We start from the raw sequence: 24,378 nt of genomic DNA on the forward strand, positions 1-24,378 counted from the left end.
CATCTGTCAGAGGGGAATGGGTCTCAGTGGGTTTCTCTTCAGAGGGTCGGTGTGGACTCGTTGGGCCAGAGGGCCTGTTTCCACACTGTAGGGAACCTCATCTAAACTAAAAAAGTGACCCTTCTTCAGGAGACAAAAATAGAGATTGCTACTAAGGCTCAACAGGTCTAGCAGCATCTGTGGAGAGAAATCAGAGTTTACATTTCCTGGAACTCAGCTGTGAGGAAGGGTCACTATCATGATATTCTAAGAGATGAAAGGCTTAACAATCAATTTATCAATGTATCATTTCAGTTACATCACACTGTAAATTTTTGCTATAAATTATGTATTAGGATTGAGCCCTCCACTACCATCTGATGAAGGAGCGTCGCTCCGAAAGCTAGTGTGCTTCCAATTAAACCTATTGGACTATCACCTGGTGTCGTGTGATTTTTAATTTTGTACACCCCAGTCCAACACCGGCATCTCCAAGTCGAATTTGCAGAGGGCACTGTTTCTGGAGAACTGGCCGTTGTTGCTGTGGCGGAGCTGGCGCTGCAGAGGGCACTGTTTCTGGAGGACTGGCCGTTGTTGCTATGGCGGAGCCGGCGCTGCAGAGGGCACTGTTTCTGGAGGACTGGCCGTTGTTGCTATGGCGGAGCCGGCGCTGCAGAGGGCACTGTTTCTGGAGGACTGGCCGTTGTTGCTATGGCGGAGCCGGCGCTGCAGAGGCTACTGTTTATGGAGGACTGGTTGCTGTGGTGGAGCCGGCGCTGCAGAGGGCACTATTTCTGGAGGACTGGTTGCTGTGGTGGAGCCGGCGCTGCAGAGGGCACAGTGTCTGGAGGACTGGTTGCTGTGGCGGAGCCGGCGCTGCAGAGGGCACTGTGTCTGGAGGACTGGTTGCTATGGTGGAGCCGGCGCTGCAGAGGGCACTATTTCTGGAGGACTGGTTGCTGTGGTGGAGCCGGCGCTGCAGAGGGCACAGTGTCTGGAGGACTGGTTGCTGTGGTGGAGCCGGCGCTGCAGAGGGCACAGTGTCTGGAGGACTTGTTGCTGTGGCGGAGCCGGCGCTGCAGAGGGCACTGTTTCTGGAGGACTGATTGCTGTGGCGGAGCCGGCGCTGCAGAGGGCACTGTTTTTGGAGGACTGGTTGCTGTGGCGGAGCCGGCGCTGCAGAGGGCACAGTGTCTGGAGGACTGGTTGCTGTGGCGGAGCCGGCGCTGCAGAGGGCACTGTTTCTGGAGGACTGGTTGCTGTGGCGGAGCCGACGCTGCAGACGGCACTGTTTCTGGAGGACTGGTTGCTGTGGTGGAGCCGGCGCTGCAGAGGGCACTGTGTCTGGAGGACCGGTTGCTGTGGCGGAGCCGGCGCTGCAGAGGGCACTGTGTCTGGAGGACCGGTTGCTGTGGCGGAGCCGGCGCTGCAGAGGGCACTGTTTCTGGAGGACTGGTTGCTGTGTCGGAGCCGGCGCTGCAGAGGGCACTGTTTTTGGAGGACTGGCCGCTGTTGCTGTGGCGGAGCTGAAGCGTGTTGCCTGTCAGATCAAGCAGAGGCTCTAACGGACGTGTGGTGACTGCGGTGGCAGAGCGGGTGCCCGATGGGCGGTGGATCGGTGTGGGTGAGGCAGCTAAGGATGGTTCTGAGGAGGCTCATCAAGTGCTCTCTCCGGGATTACGGTTTCTGCCTGGCTTCGTTGCTGTTGTTGAGTTTAGCCTCGCTGTGTTACCAGCTGAACGGTGGGGCTCCGGCCCTGCTGCTGGAACTCCGCAAGTTTCTGGGTAGGTGCCACGCCGGAGGACCTCCGCATCTCTGCCTCTGCCAGACAAAGCCTGAGGACCGCGGCTTTGTCTGGCCTGCTTTCCTCAGAGGGACCTTGGAGAAGAGTGAGGGACGGGAGGTGGGTGAGGGACAGACAGATAGGGATGGGGAGATGAGGGCTGGTGGGGGGGGGGGGGGGGGTTGAGAGACAGAGGGGTGGGGATGGGGGTGAGGGACAGAGCAGGGGTGGAGATGAGGGCTTGGGGGGGTGAGGATCAGAGGAGTTGGTGGTAGGGATGAGGGTTGGGGGGGTGAGGGACAGAAGGGTAGGTGGGGGTGTGAGGGATTGGGTTGAGGGAGAGGGGTGGGTGAGCGGCAAGGTGTTAAGAGATGGAGGGTCAGGAAGACATGAAGGACAAACAGTCAAGGGGCAGGGAGTGTATGTGTGAGGGTTTGAAGGATGAGGACGTGTGAGGGACATGTCTGACAAATTAGACAGTATAAGGGATGGGGCTGCATGATGGACACGGGTCTGAAGGACAGGGACGACAGGCAGCTGGGAGGAGGGGGATCTGAGGGAGGGGTATGGATATGAGGGGCGGGTAAGAGATGGGGGTGGGTTTTGTGTGAGAGATGGCGGTTCTGTACAACTAGGAGAATGTGAAGGGAGTATGTTGGGAAGGCATGAGGTGTGTGTATGGGGGGGGGTTGTGAGAATAGTGCAGGGGGATTGAGACTACTGTGGTTGGGAATGGGTCATAGAATATTTGGCAGAGAGAGTTAGATGTATCAGAGTGTGAGGGAGAGGGGTGATTTACTGGATACTATGTTTCATTTACTTGTATTTAGTGTGAAGCTCAGTGTTCTTTTAGGAAATGTCGCATTCTTCCTTTTAGCTTAGGAATTTCCAACTGTACTATGTCTAAAGTTTGGAAAGTGATGTTTAAACAACCTCAAACTTAGTTTCCAACTTTAGAGGTGATGTGGAGGGTGGGAAATCATCTCGGAAGCTGAGGAATGGGCTAAAAAACAGTCTGAAAAGATATTAATGGAATCCTTGAGAGAAATGCTGGAAGTGAAAGTAGAAATTAACAATGTGCATCAGTTAGAAACATGAACATGCACATATAGGGGAGAACAGGTAAATTAAAATCACTAACTTTTCATCCCAATGGGCTGTGAAATGTCCTTGCTGATATTTTTAGGACCGGTTGGATTTTGGTCATGTTCCAAATGATTGGCAAATAACATGGATCAATTATAGTCCTACAGCATTGAAGCAGACCCGTCCATCCAATCAGTCTGTGCTGACCATTATCACAAATTAAACTGGTCCCATCTGCTTGCACCTGGCCTATATCCCTCCAAATGTTTCATGGACTTATCCAAATGTCTTTTTAACATTCGAAGTGTACCTGTATCCACCACTTCTGGAAGTTCATTCCACATGTGAACCACTGTTTTAAAAAAAAAATCCTCCTCATGTCTTTTTTAAATCTTGCTCTTCTTATGTTAAAAATCGGCCCCCTGGTCTTGAAATTTCATACCCTCAGGAAAAGACACTAGCCATTCATCTTATCTGTATCCCTCATCATTTTATAAACCTCTATAAAGTCACCTCTCAACCTCCTAACCAGTGGAGCAAGTCCCAGCCTATCCAGCCTCTCCTTATAACTCAGACCTTCCATTTCCAACAACATCCAGGTTAATCTTTTTTGAACCCTGTCCAGTTTAATAATATCCTTCCTATTACAGGGTGACAAGAACTAGACACACTACTCCAGAAGAGGCCTCACCAATGTCTTGTACAACTAAACGCCTCCTTAACAACCCTGTCTACATGTGATGCAAACTTCGAAGAACTATGTATCTGAACCTCTAAGTCTCTGTGTTCTACAGCACTACTGAAGGAGAAAGTGAGGACTGCAGACACTGGACATTAGAGTCAAAAAGTGTGGTGCTGTAAAAGCAAAGCCAATCAGGCAGCATCCAAGGAGCAGAAGAGTTAGCATTTCCAGCTTAAGCTCTTCATCGCGTTGACTCTCCTGCTCCTTGGATGCTGCCTGACCAGTTGTGCTTTTCTACCGTCACACCTTTTACACTACTGAAGGCCCTATTTTTATTTTATAAGTCCTGCCCTTGTTTGTTTTACTAAGATGCAATACCGTGCATTTATCCAAATTAAACTCCATCTGCCATTCCTCAGCCCATTCACTCAATTGATCAAGATCTCTTTGTAATCTTAGATAACCTCTTTAACTGTCCACTATACCACCAATTTTGGTGTCATCTGCAAACTTACTAAGCATACCTTTTATATCCTTACCTAAATCATTTATGTAAATAATAAACAGGAGTATACCCATATCCGATCCCTATGGAGCACCGCTGGTAACAGGCCTCCAGTCTGAAAAAACAACTCTCCACTATCATTCTGTCTCCTGCTGTTAAGCCAATTTATATTCAATTGGAAAGCTCACCCTGAATCCCATGTGATCCAATTTTACCAATTAGTCTATGTGGAACTTTGTCAAAGGCTTTGCTAAAGTCCACGTGAACACATCTACTGCTCTGCTCTTACCAAGCTTCTAGGTTACTTCCTCAAAAAGCTCAAATCAAGTTTGTGAGACATGATTTCCTTCACACAAAACCATGTTGACTATCACTAATCCTTCCTTGACACTCTAAATGCACACAAGTCCTATCTTTTAGAGTCACCTTCGACAACTTCCTTGACACTCTAAATGCACACAAGTCCTATCTTTTAGAGTCACCTTCGACAACTTACCCACCACTGAAATCAGAGTTCATAGTTCTGAGGCTTTTGCAATCCCTTCCTAAACAACAGCACAATATGAGCTAGTCTCCAGTCTTCCGGCACCTCTAAACATCGATTTCAATAAAGGCATTTTGGTAAAGGATTTTGTTGAAGTTCAACAAGAAGCCAAAACATAGAAATCACAAACTGCTTGGAAGATGAAAAACTAAATGTTCATGTTTCAGGTCATGAGCACTGAATGAAGGGCTGGCAAATAACCAATGAATACTCCAGTCATAATAAGTGAATTAATGTGATGAATGACCTGCACATCATTAGAAGAAGAAGGCTGAAATTGAACCAGACCCAGTGTGGAATGTGTTGGAGACAAAGTGTTGGGATAACACAAAATTGACTCAAAAAATGGGGCTGGGACAGATTCAGGGTTGTACTTTGATTAGATTAGAAATCATGGTCAGCACTCTATTCAGGCCATCATATCTGTGTTAACTCTCCAAGATCTACTTAGTGGATCCAATCTCTTACTCTTCTGTTTTTCAATTATTTCTCCATTTCCTTTTTTAAAAATATTTATGGTTTTCCTTTCACTTGTATTTTTGGTAGGGCTTGGCTATCTACTAAGGACACTCTGCTATAACAAATCTCTTGACCTCTACAATGTTCTTTTGACTTTAAATGAATGCTCGCCATTTAGAAACTCATCAGTGAGGGGACTGATTTTGCATTATCAAACTCAGGATTTGGAACATCTCTGTTAAATCCCTCATTCGTTATCCTTACTGAGACCAAACTCGTGCTCCTGACTAACCCTTCATACCCTCCTATTTGGAGTGAAAATTGTCTGAACCCTGACTGATGTGACATTTTCTAAAATAAGGATGGAAAATGAATCTCAGTATTCAAAATGTGTTGAAATCAATTATCATTGAACATTACTGTCACTTTTGTTTTTGTAGGCAGTTGAGAAACCCATTTCTTTAAGTATAAGACCTTGTTCTTTCAACGCTTTGTGCATGAACTCTGAAATCTTGAGTCATTTTCAAATTTTATGTTTCATATACAATTCCTTTTTCTTTGCAGAACGTATCAGTTCATATCTGTTTGTTCAATACTTCATCTAATACCTGTCTACACCATGCAAGTAGTCTGTTAACATTCTCTGTCATCATCATGATTAATTGCTCTGCTTGTTTTTATTTTGTCTGACTGTTGGTTTTATGCTTCCTGTAACTGCATCCTGCTCATTTGTAAATATATAAAAGTACATTTGGTACTTATCAATTGCGATAGTGTGCACATGATTTGGACATTATGTTCATTGATCACTAGAACATGGCAGCACTAATATATATTTGTAGATGCCTGAATCACGACCTGAACTCCAAACTGATTGATCCTATACCTGACTAAGGACTGATTGACGTGAAAAAGGGAAGCTTAGCCAGATAGTGAACAGTGAGACTTCAAAATCTGAATTGCAGCATGCAGGTTCTTCACTAGGGCAGAGGAACTGAATTACTTAATTAATATAACAAAACAAAGAACTGTTGATTCTGGAAATGTGAAACAAAAAACAAAATTGCTGGAGAAAATCAGCAGATCTGGCAACATCTGTGGAAAGCAACCAGAGTTAATGTTTCAAGTACAGTAATTCTTCTACAGAACTGTTCTGACAAAGCTGACACTACTTGACACAGCTTCTGTTCCTCATTATGTTTGCTAGATTATATTCAGAGTCTCCTCGTTCAGTAACCTGAAGAAGGGCCTGTGCCCGAAACGTCGAATCTCCTGTTCCCTGGATGCTGCCTGACCTGCTGTGCTGTTCCAGCAATAAAGTTTCAATTTTGATCTCCAGCATCTGCAGACCTCACTTTCTCCTCGTTCAGTAACCTGTCAGGGCTCCATGTCTTTTTAAAATGTTGAGTTCATCATTATTTCCAGTACAACTTCGTGATATACATTTTAAAATAAGAATTATGGGATATGGGTCTTGCTGGAAAAGCCATCATTTATTGTTTTGAGAAGGTGGCAGTGAGCTGTCTGTATGAACTACAGGCAATGATGGTTACAGTTTGGAGGAGAGTGCCGACATTGGCAAAGGTTGTAACTTTGGAAGGTGTTGCCAGGGAGACCTAGTAGGTTGCTACAGTGCATCTTGTGGGTGGAACACACAAACCACTTTTCATTGACGGTGAACTTAGTGAACGTTGGAAGTGTCAGATAGTGGTTTTTTTGGACATTTTTGGAGTTGGACTCAAACCACGCATTTGGAGAGTATTCCATCACAATTTTAACCTGTACCTTGTAGGTGGTGGACAGCCTCGGATAACCAGGAGATGATTGACTTCATAGCCACAGTGTTTGTTTGGCTGGTTTACTTCAGTATTTGGACAATGGTAACCCCCAGAATATTGATAGTGTGGGATTCAGCATTGGAGATGATCATTTTCTGACACGTGTGGCATTAATGTCACTTGCCACTTCATCAGCTCAAGTCGGAATGTTGTCAATGAGCTTGCTGCACTTGGACATTGATTGCTTATGTATCTGAGGAGTCATTAATGAAGTGAACATTATGCAATCATCAGCGAGCACCCTCATTTCTAACTTTATGATGGACGTTAAGTCATTGATGAAGCAACTGAAGATTGTTGGATCTTGGGCACTACCCCAAGGAACTCCTGCCAAGATGGGCTGGGCTGAGATGGTTGACCTCTGACAACCAATACCATCTTCCTTTATGTTAGACATGACTTTAACCAGCAGACCATTGCCCACCATATCTCTTTGATAGCCAATCATAAATTACCAGACCTGTTTGAAATCTGTTCCATTTAACACAGTACAGTATCCTTGCTGTGAAAATGGAACTTTGTCTCTATGAGGACTGTGCGTTCATCATACCTACAGATATTGTCATGAACAGATGTGGCTACTACAAATGCAGATAAGGTCAAGTAGATTTTTCCCACTTGTTAGTTCCTTCACATCTGTTGCAAGCTCCATCTAGTAGTTACGTCTTTCAGGATGCAGCTAGCCTGGTCAATCACGGTGCTACCATGACACTGTTGATGAATGTTGAAGTCCCCCATGAAGAGTATATTGTGTGCCCTTGCCACCTGAATGAGCCCTCCAAGTGGTGTTCATCATGGTCAAGTATTTATTCATCAGCTCAGCAGCACAGTGGGCGGCGGGGTGGCACAGTGGTTAGCACTGCTGCCTCACAGCGCCTGAGACCCGGGTTCAGTTCCCGCCTCAGGCGACTGACTGTGTGGAGTTTGCACGTTCTCCCCGTGTCTGCGTGGGTTTCCTCCGGGTGCTCCGGTTTCCTCCCACTGTCCAAAGATGTGCAGGTCAGGTGAATTGGCCATGCTAAATTGCCCATAGTGTTAGGTAAGGGGCAAATGTAGGGGTATGGGTGGGTTGCGCTTCGGCAGGTCGGTGTGGACTTGTTGGGCTGAAGGGCCTGTTTCCACACTGTAATGTAATCTAATCACAGTAGAATGTTTCCTTGCCCAAGTTTGACTTGATGCCATGAGACTTCACAGGATCCAAAGTCAGTGTTGAGGACTTTGAAGGCAACTTCCTTCCAACAGTACACCACTGTGCCACCACCTCTGCTCGGTGTTCTGGTGGTAGGACAGATGTACCTAGGAATTCTGATGTTGTCTGGAACATTGTAAGAATGACTGTGTCGGAGTGTTGCTTGACTAGTCCGTGGGACAACTCTCCTAATTTTGGCATAAGTCTTCAGGAGGAAAGGTCATCAGAGGTGTGTGTTGTCATTTCTGTTGTCTTGATTACGAGGCTAAGCAATGTCACAAAGAGCTAAGCACATTTTAGAAGCTATTTAAGGGTCAACTGTATTGCTGTGGATTTAGAGATCTACATTTGGCCCACACTAGTTGAGGATATTTCTAAGGGACATGAATGAACCAAATGGTCTATATGAACATTGACAGTGTTTTGAGTTCATCAGTAGAGTAGCTTTTAATTCCTGGTTGATAAATTAATTTCAGATTTCGCTGTCTATTTTATGGTATGTTTGGAGTCCACGTTCCCAGAGGTGTAACTGGATTACTAGTCTATTGATAATGCTATTACTCCATCACCTCCCCCTAGTTCTGGGCCTTAAATCTGCAGTATAACCAACAAGAATTTGTCAAGACCTGTGACCCTGGCTGTATACAGTGCCTTCTATAGTTTTATGGAATGAACCGTGTTGGCCAAAGACCAGCATTTTGCTGTGGGCCTCAGAAGGTGGTACGAGTGGATTATCTGCCCAGTACCTCTGCCTCACATGGTTGCAAATGCATCAGCTTTGTGAAGGAATGAGCTGGGCTCTCACATTATTGACTGTGAAGATGTTTGTGGAGCTACCCATACTGATTGCTTGTTTAATTGTTCACCATTCACCAGTGGAAGTTGCAGAATTTAGATGTGATTTGTTGGTTGTGACATTGCTTAGCTTTGTGTATGGCATACTGCTTCTGAAGAATTCAGCTATCCTGACTGGATTGCTGTCTTCAAAAGTGCACAAATTGGTGCAATTGACAGATTACGTTTAATGCAGAGAAATGGGAAATAATTCATTTTAGTAGGAAGAGGATAGAGACTTAGGATAAATAGACAAAGTCTTTTTCCTGGGGTCAGGGAATCCAGAACGAGAGGGCATAGGTTTAGGGTGAGAGGGGAAAGATATAAAAGAGACCTAAGGGGCAACGTTTTCACGCAGAGGGTGGTGCGTGTATGGAATGAGCTGCCAGAGGAAGTGGTGGAGGCTGGTACAATTGCAACATTTAAAAGGCATCTGGATGGGTATATGAATAGGAAGGGTTTGGAGGGATATGGCTGGGTGTTGGCAGGTGGGACTAGATTGGTTTGGGATATCTGGTCGGCATGGATGAGTTGGACCAAAGAGTTTGTTTCCATGCTGTACATCTCTATGACTCTATGGCAATAAAGAATATAATTCTAAAGGGGATGCAGGAGCAAAGGGAACTGGGGGTATGTGTGTACCAATTATTGAAGGCAGGGGGACAGAGCTAGAGAAAATACAAATAAAGCATAGCAGCATGGGATTATAATTAAAGGCACAATGTACAAAAGCAAGCAAGTTTTGGTGAGTATTTAGAAAACGCTAGTCATTCTTCATCTGGAGTATTGAGCTGTATTCTGGGCATCACACTTTAGGAGCGATGTGAAGGTACTGCGAGAGGTGCAAGAAAGATTCATTGCGATAATTCCAGGCAAAATTCAGGCCATGAGTAGATTGGTGTAGTTTGGATTGTTCTCCTTAGACAGGGGAGTGTTGAGAAATGCTCTGACGGACTTATGCAAAATTATGAAACACTTAGACAGCATGGATAGACAAAAACTTCTCACCAGTGAAAGGGTTAGCATGGATAGACAAAAACTTCTCACCAGTGAAAGGGTTAATTAAAATTTTGAGCAATTGCCAAACATGAAACAAAACCTTTTTATCGCAGTGAGTGGGCTGGAACTGTTTTCCCTGGAGCGTCAGAGGCTGAGGGGTGACCTTATCGAGGTTTACAAAATTATGAGGGGCATGGATAGGCAAAGTCTTTTCCCTGGGGTCGGGGAGTCCAGAACTAGAGGGCATAGGTTTAGGGTGAGAGGGGAAAGATATAAGAGAGACCTACGGGGCAACCTTTTCACACAGAGGGTGGTACGTGTATGGAATGAGCTGCCAGAGGAAGTGGTGGAGGCTGGTACAATTGCAGGATTTAAGAGGCATTTGGATGGGTAAATGAAAAAGAAGGGTTTGGGAGGATTTGGGCCGGGTGTTGGCAGGTGGGACGAGATTGGGTTTGGGATATCTGGTCGGCATGGATGGGTTGGACCGAAGGGTCTGTTTCCATGCTGTACATCTCTGTGACTCTCTGATTAGGATATAGAATACACTAAGTGTGAGTTTGGGCAGACTGAATTATGGCTTTCAAGAGGGAATTCAATCATTAACTGAGGAAAAAAAAATGCAGGACGACAGGGATTAGTCATAGAGTCATAGAGAAGTACAGCACAGAAACAGACCCTTCAGTCCAACTCATCCATGCTGACCAGATATCCTAACTTACTTTAGTTTTAAATTCCATCTGCCACTCCTCAGCCCATTCACTCAATTGATCAAGATCTCTTTGTAATCTTAGATAACCTCCTTAACTGTCCACTACACCCACCTTTTTGGTGTCATCTGCAAACTTACGAACCATATCTTCTATATTCTCATCTAAATCATTTATATAAATGGTAAACAGGAGTAGAATTAGAGGGAGTCAATTTAAAATGGAAATGAGACATTTCTTCAGCCAGAGAATGGTGAGCCTGTGGAATTCATTGCCGCAGAGCGCAGTGGAGACCGGGACGTTAAATGTCTTCAAGGCAGAGATTGATAAATTCTTAATCTCGCAAGGAATTAAGAGCTATGGGAAGAGGGTGGGTAAGTGGCATCGAAATGCCCATTAGCCATGATTGAATGGCAGAGTGGACTCGATGGGCCGAATGGCTTTACCTCTACTCCTATGTCTTATGGTCTTATTTACCAGCACTTGGCCCATGTATCTCTAGACCTTTTTCTATTCATACACCCATTCAGATGTCTTTTAAATGTTGCAATTGTACTAGCCACTACCACTTCCTCTGGTAGTTCATTCCATACGTGTACCACCACCCTCTGCATGAAACAGTTGCCCCTTAGGTCCCTTTTATATCTTTCCCCTCTCACCCTAAACCTATGCCCTCCAGTTCTGGACTCCCCCCACCCCAGGGAAAATATCTTGTCTATTTACCCTATCCATGCCCCTCATGATTTTATAAACCTCTATAAGGTCACCCCTCACCCTCTGAAACTCTAGGGAGAACAGCCCAGCCTCTTCCTATAGCTCAAATCCTGCAATCATGGCAACATTCTTGTTCATCTTTTCTGAGCCCTTTCAAATTTCACAACATCTTTCCGAGAGGAAGGGATCAGAATTGCATACAATATTCCAAAAGTGGCCAAACCAATGTTCTGTACAGCCGCAATATGACCTCCCAATTCCTATACTCCATGTTCTAACCAATAAAGAAAAACATACCAAACGCTGCCTTCACTATCCTATCTACCTGCGACTCCACTTTCAAGGAAGTATGAACCGAAAGTAAGAACCTGAACTCCAAGGCCTCTTTGTTCAGCAACACTCCCTAGGACCTTACTGCTAAGGGTATAAGTCCTGCTAAGATTTGCTTTTCCAAAATGCAACACCTCACATTTATCTGAATTAAACTCCATCCGCCACTCCTCAGCCCATTGGCCCATCTGATCAAGATCCTGTTGTATTCTGAGGTAACCTTCTTTGCTGTCCACTACACCTCTGATTTTGGTGTCATCTGCAAACTTACTAACAATCCCTCCAATGTTCACATCCAAATCTTTTATATAAATGATGAAAAGTGTTGAACCCAGCACCGATCCTTATGCCATTTTATTGGTCATGGGCTTCCAGTCTAAAATGCAACCCTCCTCCACCACCACCCCCTGTCTTCTACCTTTGAGCTAGTTCTGTATCCAAATGGCTAATTTTCCCTGTACAGTTCTGTATCCAAATGGCTAGTTCTCCCTGTATTTCATGAAATCTAACCTTGCTAATCAGTCTTCCTTGTCGACACCTTACTGAAGTCCATATAGATCATGTCCACGCCTCTGCCCTCATCAATTACCTTTGTTACTTCTTCAAAAAACTCAATCAAATTTGTGAGACATGTTTCTAACACACAAAGCCATGCTGACCATCCCTAATCAGTCTTTGTCTTTCCAAATACATGTAAATCCTGTCCCTCAGGATTACCTCCAACAACTTGTCCACTACTGATGTCAGGCTCACTGGTCTATAGCTCTCCAGCTTTTCTTTACCACCTTTCTTAAATAGTGGCACCACGTTAGCCAACTTTGTCTTCCGGCACCTCACCTGTGACTATCAGTGATCTCAGCAAGAGGCCCAGCAATCAGTTCCCTATCTTCCCACAGAATTCTAGGGTATACCTGATCAGGTCCTGGGGATTTAGTCACTTTTATGCGTTTCAAGACATCCAGCACCACCATCTCTGTAATATGGACATTTTTCATGCTGTCACCATCTATTCCCCACATTCTATATCTTTCATGTCCTTCTCAACAATAGGGTGATCATCCCTTCGTTATTTCTCAGTTCCACCCAAATAACCTCCCTGAATGTATTCCCAGGAATATCCTCCCTAAGAACAGCAGTAATGCTATCCCTTATCAAACCCCCCCCCCCCCCATCCTTCCTGTAGCATTTGTATTCTGGAACATTAAGCTGCTAGTCCTGTCCATCTCTGAGACATGTTTCTTTAATTGCTATGATATCCCAGTCCCATGTTCTTAACCATGCCGAATTCATTTGCCTTCCCTGTTAGGCCTCCAGCATTGAAGTTAATGCAGTTTGATTTATCAGTCCTACCTTGTTCCTTCCCTCCCCGACTGTTTGACTTGCTCTCTTTCCCAGCTGTTCCAGTCTCAGATTGATCTCTTTCCACACTATTTCTCTGGGTCCACGCCCTCCTACCGTACTAGTTTAAATCCTCCCGGCAATCCTAGCAAATCTCCCTACCAGTATATTAGTCCCCTTTCAATTCAGGCGTAATTCTTCCTCCTTGTACAGGTCACTTCTACCCCAGAAGAGATTCCAGTGATCTAAAAATATGAACCCTTCTCCTAGGCACCAACTCCTCAGCCACGCATTCATCTGCTGTATCCTCCTATTTCTACCCTCACTAGTTCATAGCACTAGGAGTAATCCAGATATTACTACCCTTAAGGACCTCCTTTTAAAATTCATGTCTAGCTTTTCATATTCTCCCTTCAGAAACTCGTCCTTTTCCCTCCCTACATCATTGGTACCAATGTGTACAATGACCTCCCGCTGGTCCCTCTCCCCTTTGAGAATATTCTGCACCCTCTTTGAGAAATCCTTGATCTTGGCACCAGAGAGGCAACATACCATTCTGTTCTCTCACTGCTAGCTGCAGAAACGGCTGTCTGTGCCTCTGACTAGAGAGTCCTCTATCACAGTCGATCGATCGGAACCTGACATGCCCTTCATTACATTATGGCCCATCTGGATATCAGAAGCTTGGCTGTTCATCTAACATTCCTCTGAGAGTCCATCACCCCCTTCATTTTCCAAAGCAGCATACTTGTTTGAAATGGAGATAGCCACAGAAGACTCCTGTACTACCTGCCTACCTCTTACCTTTCCTGGAGTTAACCCATCTATGTGACTTTATCTGTGGCTTTTCTCCCTTCCTCTAACTGCCTCACTCATGTAAATTCCTCATTGCCTCTAATTTTCACTCCAGTCAATCCATGCAATCTGATAGGATTCGCCACCAAAGACGCTTCCTGCAGACATAATTGTCATTAACATGTAATATGTCCCTAAATTCTTACATGTGACAAGAAGAGCATTATCACTCTACTAAAGGCCATCTTTGCTCCTTCACAATCTACAGACATAGAAAATAGCACCATCTTTTTGCTCTTCAACAGTGCTCCAGGTTAACTTACTACTTGTGGTTTATATTTTTAAAATTTAATCCAGAGACAGATTTCAATAAAATATATAATCAAGAAAGAATCCACTTTACTCACTACTGTAGACTTACAGCGAAGTTAGCGGAAGAGTCATATTCAATAAACTACTCTTTCAGAGCGTCACCACAGACACAACTTTTTGAATGCCTTCCTATCCTGCAGCCGTCTCTTTATTCCATGAATCCCCATTCATGCCCTTCTGGACTGAACCAGACACAATTCTGATTTGGTATCTGGCTACCTTATATCACCTTATCATGCTTGAGATGTTTTACACCAGAAAGAATTGGAAAAGAGGTCTTTAATTATTGTATTTTAAAGCATTTTGTATTTTTTTTCAAAAGGGACAGTGTACGAATGGGTAGTTTCTGAATTAATAAAAGCTGTTTTCTCTAAAGACTTTACAGGGAGCCTACAGCAATAGATCTTTATCAGTGTTTGTGCTCCACTCAAGCCTCCACCTATCATATTATTTCATCTATTAGTTTCAGTACGTCTGTTTATTCCTTTCTAACTTAGATGCTTGAGGTCACATTGATGTATAGCTAAGTGTTCAGGTCAGGGTAGGATTTAGTATCAGTGTTACTGTAAGCATCCGGGTGATTATGGTTAGAGTTCCTGCATTAACTGTGAAAGTAAACAACTTGAAACAGGTCAATAGAAATGTGCCTTGACGATCTTCGAGCAGTCATTGTGGGAAATCTCTTGTTGCTTCTCACTGCCTGGAATAACTTTAGGAAATAGGATGTATCAAAAATAAATAGTTAATGGGCTATATTTAGGTTATACGTATCTGATCTTGGTAAGGCAGTAATTTTTACCCCAAGCAGTAACACTAATCTTTTTTATGCTCCACATGCAGCATCGAGTGCCAAGCACTCAAAAGTATCGTTACCATTTACCATGAAAGGCTGGCAGTTTATAACTCAGCAAGTTAAATTCAACTATTGAATTTTTCATCTGCCAGGCATGTGGGGACTTTCCATGTAAATATGTTTTTGAAATAAATTTGAATGGTTGCCAATAGCAGCCGTGAAAACAGGCTTAACATTTCCAACATCAATAAGTACTTTTTATAGTTGTACAGTGCCCAGAAGACAATTTGCAACAGCACATGTCCAACATTATTGCAGTGTTCCTCATGCTGTAGGCACAGGGAGAAGGAGGTAACATACTACTATAAATATAAATATCTAAAATAGGAGCAAAAGTAGAACATTTGCCCACCCAAACCTGCTCTATCATTCAATAAGATCATGGCTGATCTGTTTCAGGTTTGAATTCCACACTCTCATTTACCACTTTGATTTCCCAGTCTAACAAGAATCTATTCAGCTCTGATTTAAAAAAAAATTGATGAACCAATCTCCACCACCACCTCAGACAGAGAATTCCAAAGTCTCTCAAATCTCTGGAATGTAGTGCAGCAAGGTATGAAATTGTTCACTTTGGCAGGAAGAATGAAAAGGCATGGAGAACAACTGATTAGGGATAGTCAGCATGGCTTTGTGTGTGTGAAATCATGTCTCACGAACTTGATTGGGTTTTTTGAAGAAGTAACAAAGAGGATTGATGAGGGTAGAGTGGTGGGTTGATCTAAATGGACTTCAGTAAGGCGTTTGACAAGCTTCCTCATGGGAGACTGATTAGCAAGGTTAGATCACATGGAATACAGGGAGAACTAGCCAGTTAGGTACAGAACTGGCTCAAAGGTAAAAGTCAGAGGCTGATGGTAGAGGGTTGTGTTTCAGACTGGAGGCCTGTGTGTTATGAAGTTGAAGGCATGAACTGTACCTTTGAGAGTGAAAACAGAAAAGCTGGCAGGCAACTGTCATGTGACTGACTACAAGCACAAAGTTTACGAGACAGTTTGAAGATGTAATATTTTGCTGTGATCTAGATATCAGTTGTTTTCACAGTAGTTTGAATTTAACCAGTTTAAATTATGCACCAACATACTAAAACCCAATCAAATTTGAATTTTACTGTTTTGACAACATTGAACCAATGAGATGATCCAATGTTTTGGGGTATAAAAAGCTAGCATTTTGGACAGTTAGCCAGAGAAAGAGCACCTTCTGCCATCGAACAACTGCTATTCAAAACACTCTCTAAAAGGTATCTTTTTATATGAAACATTTTTGCAGGAGAAGACTGAAAACGACCCAGGAGGATCGACATTGCTGTCCGGTTTTTGAAAATCGATTTGCTGTAAATTTATTAGGGGCTTTATCCGATCAGTATATTGTTACAGAGTGGGAGGTAGATAACAAATTTTGAAGAGAAAGGGGACGTGGAGTTTTAAATAGTTGTTGTTTAGTATCCTCTTTTAGAGTTAAAGAATAAATTGTTACTTTTTTCTTTAAATAATGGAATTGGGTAGTTTTCTGTCACTCATACTTTAACAGATTACGAGGCGGGGTGAGCTTTTCTGTGTTTGGTTTAATTAGCAGAAGGGTTCACTGCCGTGTTGTAACATGTGGCAGTCCACTGGTCACAAGGATCGGTGCTGGGTCCACTACTTTTCATCATTTATATAAATGATTTGCATGTGAACATAGGAGGTATAATCAGTAAGTTTGCAGATGACACTAAAATCAGTAGTGGACAGCAAAGAAGGTTACCTGACCTTACAACGGGATCTTGATCAGATAGGCCAATGGGCTGAGGAGTAGCAGATGGAGTTTAATTTAGATAAATATGAGGTGCTGCATTTTGGAAAAGCAAATCAGAGCAGGACTTATACACTTAATGGTAAGGTCCTAGGGAGTGTGGCTGAACAAAGAGACCTCAAAGTGCAGGTATATAGTTCTTTGCAAGTAAAGTTGCAGATAGATAGGATAGTGAAGAAGGCTTTTGGTATGCTTTCCTTTATTGGTCAGAGCATTAAGTATAGGGGTTGGGAGGTTATATTGCGGCTGTACAGGACATTGGTTTGGCCACTTTTGGAATATTGCGTGCGATCCTGGTCTCCTTGCTATCAGCAGGATGTTGTGAAACTTGAAAGGGTTCAGAAAAGATTTACAAGGATGTTGCCAGGGTTGGAGGATTTGAGCTATAGGGAGAGGCTGAATAGGCTGGGGATATTTTCTAACCTGGAGCGTCACAGGCGGTGGGGTGACCTCATAGAGGTTTATAAAATCATGAGGGGCATGGATAGGATAAATAGACAAGGTCGTTTCCCTGGGGTGAGGGAGTCCAGAACTAGAGGGCGTGGGTTTAGAGTGAGAGGGAAAAGATATAAAAGAGACCTAAGGAGCAACTGTTTCATACGGAGGGTGGTGTGTGTATGGAATGAGTTGCCAGAGGAAGTGGTGGAGGCTAGTACAATTGCAACATTTAAAAGGCATCTGAATGGGTATATGAATAGGAAGAGTTTAGAGGGATATGGGCCATGTGCTGGCAAATGGGACTAGATTGGGTTGGGATATCTGGTTGGCATGGACAAGTTGGACCAAAGAGTCTGTTTCTGTGCTGGACTTCTTTGACTCAAACTGCATGGTTCCCAAGTGCAAAAGTCAGTGTATGGATCGCAACTTTCAATCTCAATGACTTCGACAAAATAACTGAGTTTGTTCCCAATATAAAACTAATTGGAAATATAAGCTGTGAGGAGAACACAGGCAAGACAAGTGAAGTAAGTGGGCAACATGATAGGGAAGTATAAAGTTATTCACTGAGTAATAAGAATAGAAACATTTTTTTAAAATGGCTTGTAATTTATAAATATTGATGCTGAGAGAAACTTAGATATATTCATACAAGAAAAATGTTAACGTGGACACAAGCAAGGGAAATGACATTTTGATCTTATTGCAAAGAAATTAATGTACAAGAAGAGGGATGCCTCGGTACAGTTAATATAAGGATTTGGTGAAGCCTTATGTGTACTGTGCAGTTTGATCTCTAAACATGGAAAGAAATATTTGCATTGGAGATATTACAGTGGTGGTGAATCTGAGAAAATTGGGCTGTATCCTTCTGAGTTTAGAAGAATGAGACATTCCCAGCCATCGCAAGTTTGTAGTTTAGGGCGGCATGGTGGCACAGTGGTTAGCACTGCCTCCTCACAGCGCCAGAGATCCTGGTTCAGTTCCTGCCTCAGGCAACTGTCTGTGTTGAGTTTACACGTTCTCCCCATGTCTGCGTGGGTTTCCTCCGGGTGCTCCGGTTTCCTCCCACAGTCCAAAGATGTGCAGGTTAGGTGAATTGGCCATGCTAAATTGCCCGTAGTGTTACGTGAAGGGATAAATGTGGGGGAATGGGTCTGGGTAGGTTGCTCTTCGGAGGGCCAGTGTGGACTTGTTGGGCCGAAGTGCCTGTTTCCAGAGTGTAAATAACCTAATCTAATCTAATCATGATCACATTGAAACATAAAAATTTGCTGCAGTTAACAGGGACACCCATTAAGGAATTGTTTCCCCTTGTTGGGTAATGTAGAAAGTTAAGGCACTGTTTCATAGAGTACAGGTTGATCATTTATTACGGAGATGGAGAGAAATTTCTTCCCTTGGACAGTTGTGAATCTTTGGAATTTTCTACTCTAGACGGCTGTGGATGCATGCTTATTGAATATATTGAAGGCTGGGATTAATTTCTGGCCTGACAGAAAAGAAATGGGCGGCACGGTGGCACAGTGGTTAGCACTGCTGCCTTGCAGTGTCAGAGACCCGGGTTCAATTCCCGCTTCAGGCGACGGACTGTGTAGAGTTTGCACGTTCTCCCTGTGTCTGCGTGGGTTTCCTCCGGGTACTCCGGTTTCCTCCCACAGTCCAAAGATGTGCAGGTTAGGTGGATTGGCCATGCGGTAAAAGATTAACAATGATTGCATGAATGGTAGAGCTTGCTTAGGGAACTATATGATTCACTCCTATTTCTTATGCAGTTAGGCCAATGTATTCTGCTCCCACAGTGTTAGTTTCTGGATGAAAATAGTTACACTCAATTAACAAGTAGTGCACAGCAAGGTTGCTTCTGCAAGATGCTGTTTATATTTACTTATTGCCCTCCTAGCTCAGGTAATTTCCAAAATTATGGCAATGTAAGTCATATCCTCCTTCCCTGTATCTCAGCTGGAAAACTGAAAAAAGAGAGTTATTAAAAGAATTAAATAACAAACCTAGACACAGGCATCTGACTTAAATTACTATTGCTGCACATGCGCAATATGTCCAATCAAGCCTGCTCAACCTTGTCTGATTTTCCACCTTAGGTCGACTTTCATACCCTAGTCACAACTTGGAGGAAAAAAATTATCCTGTGCTCAATCCCAAGTGGCTGACTCCTGACTGAAAAGTTGTTCTGTGCTTTAAGAACCTATGCTTCTGGATAGCAGCCTCTCAGCATTTCCCCTGTCAAACCTCAAGAATTTTATACCTTAACCTCAAGTTTTAATGAAATCTCCTCTTGTGCCTCTCAATACCAGAAAATTTTATTTGATCTCTCCTCACTTGATGACTCTCTCATCCTGGGAATTAATCTAGCAAAACCTTTGTTCCTCCTCTTGTCATCCCGTTCCCGTTCTTAACGTTGTTAACTGGATTCATACAATGAAAACTTTTCCCCTTGTTAGCTGACCTTGCATACTGAATGCTTCCAATATTGTTAAGTGGCTTTACATAATGACTGCTTTTCCACCTTGTTAACCCATTACCCTTGCCTCCAACACCCCATTGTTAACTGAAATTCTTACTTGATCTGAGTCAGCTGAACCTTTTGTTTCATAAAACTCAACTTAACTTTGCCTGCCTGCTTATACCCTATACACATTCTCATTCTAAGGTAAGTATAAAGATGACTTGAGTCTTTAATATGGTAAAATATCCCAAGGTGCTTCACCAGGATTATTATCCCTCAAAATTTTGACATTTATCTTTGCTTGGCTAAGGAGATCAAAATTGCACATGGTATTCCAAAGTCCAACAATTATAGCAAAACCTCCTTATTCCAACCTTCATTCAGTAAAGGCCAGCATAACATTTGCTTTCCTAATTGCTTATTGTATTGCATGATAACTTGTTGTAGGTTTTGTGCAGGGGTTCACAAGTTATTTGAATATCAACCATTATTAGTGTCATATTATTTTACTATTTTCCAGTTCATTCCTATCAAAGTAGATAATTAAATATTTTCTCACATTGGTCTGTTTCCATGCTGTACATCTCTGTGACACTGACTAGTCTCCATTTGTCCTCTCTTCATCCCAGACGGCTGCAGTTCTTTGCAGGCTTTGTACCTTCCTCACAGTTTACTTCCCCACTTAGCATTCTATTATCAGCAAATCTGGATACATTACATTCCTTCCTCCTCATCTAAGCTATCAATATAAGTTGTAAATTACTGAAATCCAATCTCTGATCCTTGCAGCATTCCACCAATTATAATCTGCCAACATAGAAAATTGTTTATTCCTGCATTCTGTTTTCTATCTGTTGGTCAGTGCTCAGTGCATACCAATATATCTCTAATTCCATGAACCATTGTCTTGTGTAGCAACCTCTTGTGCTACAGTGTATCAGTGATTCCTGAAGAAGGGTTTATGCCCGAAATGTCGATTCTCCTGCTCCTTGGATGCTGCCTGACCTGCTGCGCTTTTCCAGTAACACATTTTTCAGTGTATCAAATACCTGTGTAAAAATCCTATCTATGTTGACCTTCCTTATCTACCCTCCTAATTATACCCCTCAAAATTGATAGATTTATTAAGTACTATTCCCTTTCATAAAACAATTTGATTATAGCAAAATAAGGAGGTTTTGCTATAATTGTTGGACTTTGGAATACCATGTGCAATTTTGATTTCCTTAGCCAAGCAAAGATAAATGTCAAAATTTTGAGGGATAATAATCCTGGTGAATATGATTCTTGAAGTGATCTGTTAACATGTTCCTCATGGCAGATTGTAGTGATTCCCAACTATTGATGTCAAACCAACTAACTATAATTCCCTTTTTACTTGCTTCCTCCTTTCCTGAACAGCGAAGATATGTTTGCTATCTTCTAATACGTGAAGAGGACTGTTCTTGAAAACGAATAGATCGCTGTAGGTGCCTTCCAGGGATTTGTCAGTTTTAGGTCCATTAATATTTTAGAGCTGATATTAATTTTATGTCCCTCATGCACAGTAGACCCTTGATTTCCTCACTAGTTCTAGGATGTTGTTTACATAGAACATTACAGCGTAGTACAGGCCCTTCGGCCCTCGATGTTGCGCCGCCCTATCTTACTAATCTGAAGCCCATCCCACCTACACTATTCCATTTACATCCATATGCCTATCCAATGAAGACTTAAATGAACTTAAACTTGGCGAATCTACTACCATTGCAGGCAATGCATTCCATATCCTTACTACTCTCTGAGTAAAGAAACTACCTCTGACATCTGTCTTATACCTATCTCCCCTCACTTTAAAGCTGTGTCCCCTCGTGTTTGCCTTCCCCATGCTTGGAAAAAGGCTCTCCCTGTCCACTCTATCTAACCCTCTGATTATCTTGTACGTCTCTATTAAGTCACCTCTTAACCTTCTTTTCTCTAGCAAGAACAGCCTCAAGGCCCTCAGCCTTTCCTTGTAAGACATTCCCTCCATACCAGGCAACATCCTAGTAAATCTCCTCTGCACCCTATCCAAAGCTTCAACATCCTTCTTATAATGCGGTGACCAGAACTGTACACAATACTCCAAGTGTGGCCGCACGAGAGATTTGTACAGCTGCAGCATAACCTCCTGGTTCCAAAACTCTATCCCTCTATTAATAAAGGCCAAAACACTGTATGCCTTCTTAACAACCCTTGAGGAGAAAGTGAGGTCTGCAGACGCTGGAGATCAAAGCTGAAACTTTATTGCTGGAACAGCACAGCAGGTCAGGCAGCATCTAGGGAACAGAAGATTCGACGTTTCGGGCACATGCCCTTCTTCAGGAATGAGCAGAGAGTGTGACGTTTCGGGCACATGCCCTTCTTCAGGAATGTTCTGAAGAAGGGCATGTGCCCGAAACGTCGAATCTTCTGTTCCCTAGATGTTGCCTGACCTGCTGTGCTGTTCCAGCAATAAAGTTTCAGCCAGTTCTTAACAACCCTGTCAATCTGGGTGGCAACTTTCAGGGATCTGTGTACATGGACACCGAGATCCCTCTGCTCATCCGCCCTCCCTAGAATCCTCCCATTAGCCCAGTACTCTGCATTCCGATTACTCCGTCCAACCTCACACGTGTCCACATTAAATTCCATTTGCCACCTCTCAGCCCAGCTCTGCATCCTATCTATGTCTCTCTGCAACCTACTACATCTTTTATCACTATCCACCTCCTTAGTGTCGTCTGCGAATTTGCTAACCCACCCTTCTATGCCCTCATCCAAGTCATTTATAAAAATGACGAACAGCAGTGGACCTAACACTGACCCTTGTGATATGTCGCTAGTAACTGGACACCAAGATGAACATGTTCCATCAACTACAACCCTCTGTTTTCTTTCAGTAAGCCAATTACTTATCCAAACTGCTATGTCTCCCACAATCCCATTCCTCCGCATTTTGTATAATAGCCTACTGTGGGGAACCTTATCGAATGCCTTGTTGAAATCCATATACACCACATCAACCGGTTTACTCTCATCTACCTGTTTGGTCACTTTGTCAAAAAACTCAATAAGATTCGTTAGGCACGACCTACCCTTCACAAAACCGTGCTGACTGTCCCAGATCAGATTATTCTTTTGTAGATGGTTATAAATCCTATCTCTTATAACCTTTTCCAACACTTTACCAACAACTGAAGTGAGACTCACTGGTCTGTAATTACCAGCGTTGTCTCTACTACCCTTTTTGAACAGGGGAACCACATTTGCTATCCTCCAGTCCTCAGGCACTATTCCTGCAGACAATGATGATTTGAAGATCAATGCCAAAGGCTCGGCAATCTCTTTCCTTGCTTCCCAGAGGATCCTAGGATAGATCCCATCTGGTTAAAATCTTCAAGGAGAAAATGAGGACTGCAGATGCTGGAGATCAGAGCTGAAAATGTGTTGCTGGAAAAGCGCAGCAGGTCAGGCAGCATCCAAAGAACAGGTGAATCGACGTTTCGGGCATAATCCTGAAGAAGGGCTTATGCCCGAAACGTCGATTCTCCTGATCCTTGGATGCTGCCTGACCTGCGCTTTTCCAGCAACACATTTTCAGCTCTGGATCCCATCTGGCCCAGGGGACTTGTCTATCTTCACATTCTGTAATAATTCCAATACCTCTTCCTTATGAACCTCAATCTCTTCTAGTCTAGATGAAAGTATCTCTGTATCTTCCTCGCCAACATTGTCATTTTCTATGTTGAACACTGTTGAAAAATATTTATTTAGTGTTTCCCCTATCTTCTCTGCCTCCACACACAACTTCCCACTACTATCCTTGATTGGCCCTAATTTAATTCTCGTCATTCTTTTATTCCTGACATACCTATGGAAAGCCTTAGGATTAACCCTGATCCTATCTGCCAACAACATCTCATGTCTCCTCCTGGCTCTTCTGAGCTCTCTTTTTAGGTCTTTCCTGGCTTCCTTGTAACCCTCAAGCGCCCTATCTGAGTTTTCACATTTTGCCCTATCATAAGCCGCCTTCTTCTTGACCATAGATTCCACTTTCTTAGTAAACCACGGCTCATGCGTTCTATAACATCTGCCCTATCTAACAGGTACATACTTATCTGGGACACACTGGAGCTTTTCCTTGAATAAGCTCCACATTTTTAATGTGCTCATCCCCTGCAGTTTTCTCCCCCAATCTACGCTTCCTAAATCTTTCCTAATTGCATCATAGTTTCCGTTCCCCCAGCTGTAACTCCTGCTTGGTGGATTATGCCTATCCCTTTCCATCACTAAAGTAAACTTGACAGAATTGTGATCGCTGTCTCCAAAGTGCTCGCCTACTTCCACATCTAACACCTGGCCAGGCTCGTTACCCAGTACTAAATCTAAAGTGGCTTCGCCCCTTGTAGGCCTGTCTATATATACTGTGTCAGGAAGCCCTCCTGCACACAATGGACAAAAACTGACTCATCTATAGTACTCTCGTTCTGTAGTGTTCCCGGTCAATATTTGGATAGTTGAAGTCCCCCATGACAGCTACCTTGCCTCTCTTACTCCTATCGAGAATCATCTTTGCAATCCTTTCCTCTACATCTCTGGGACTATTCGGAGGCCTATAGAAAACTCCCAGCATGATGACTTCTCCTTTCCTGTTTCTAACCTCAGC

The 24,378-nt window shown here is 43.4% G+C and overlaps 1 protein-coding gene across 1 annotated transcript in view; it reads left to right on the forward strand.

Moving 5' to 3' along the window:
• The first annotated feature begins 1,518 nt into the window (after positions 1 to 1,518).
• The window catches only part of usta (uronyl 2-sulfotransferase a), a 90,683-nt gene continuing 67,823 nt past the window's right edge, over positions 1,519 to 24,378 (forward strand). The window contains exon 1 of the mRNA XM_043696484.2: positions 1,519 to 1,763. Coding sequence (XP_043552419.1) covers positions 1,583 to 1,763 — 181 coding nt within the window. The 5' untranslated portion in view covers positions 1,519 to 1,582. The remainder of the gene's footprint in view (positions 1,764 to 24,378) is intronic.

Source organism: Chiloscyllium plagiosum, unplaced genomic scaffold, assembly GCF_037043375.1.
Source record: "Chiloscyllium plagiosum isolate Xiang-an unplaced genomic scaffold, Cpla_swu_hap1 HiC_scaffold_10, whole genome shotgun sequence".
NCBI lineage: Eukaryota > Metazoa > Chordata > Chondrichthyes > Orectolobiformes > Hemiscylliidae > Chiloscyllium > Chiloscyllium plagiosum.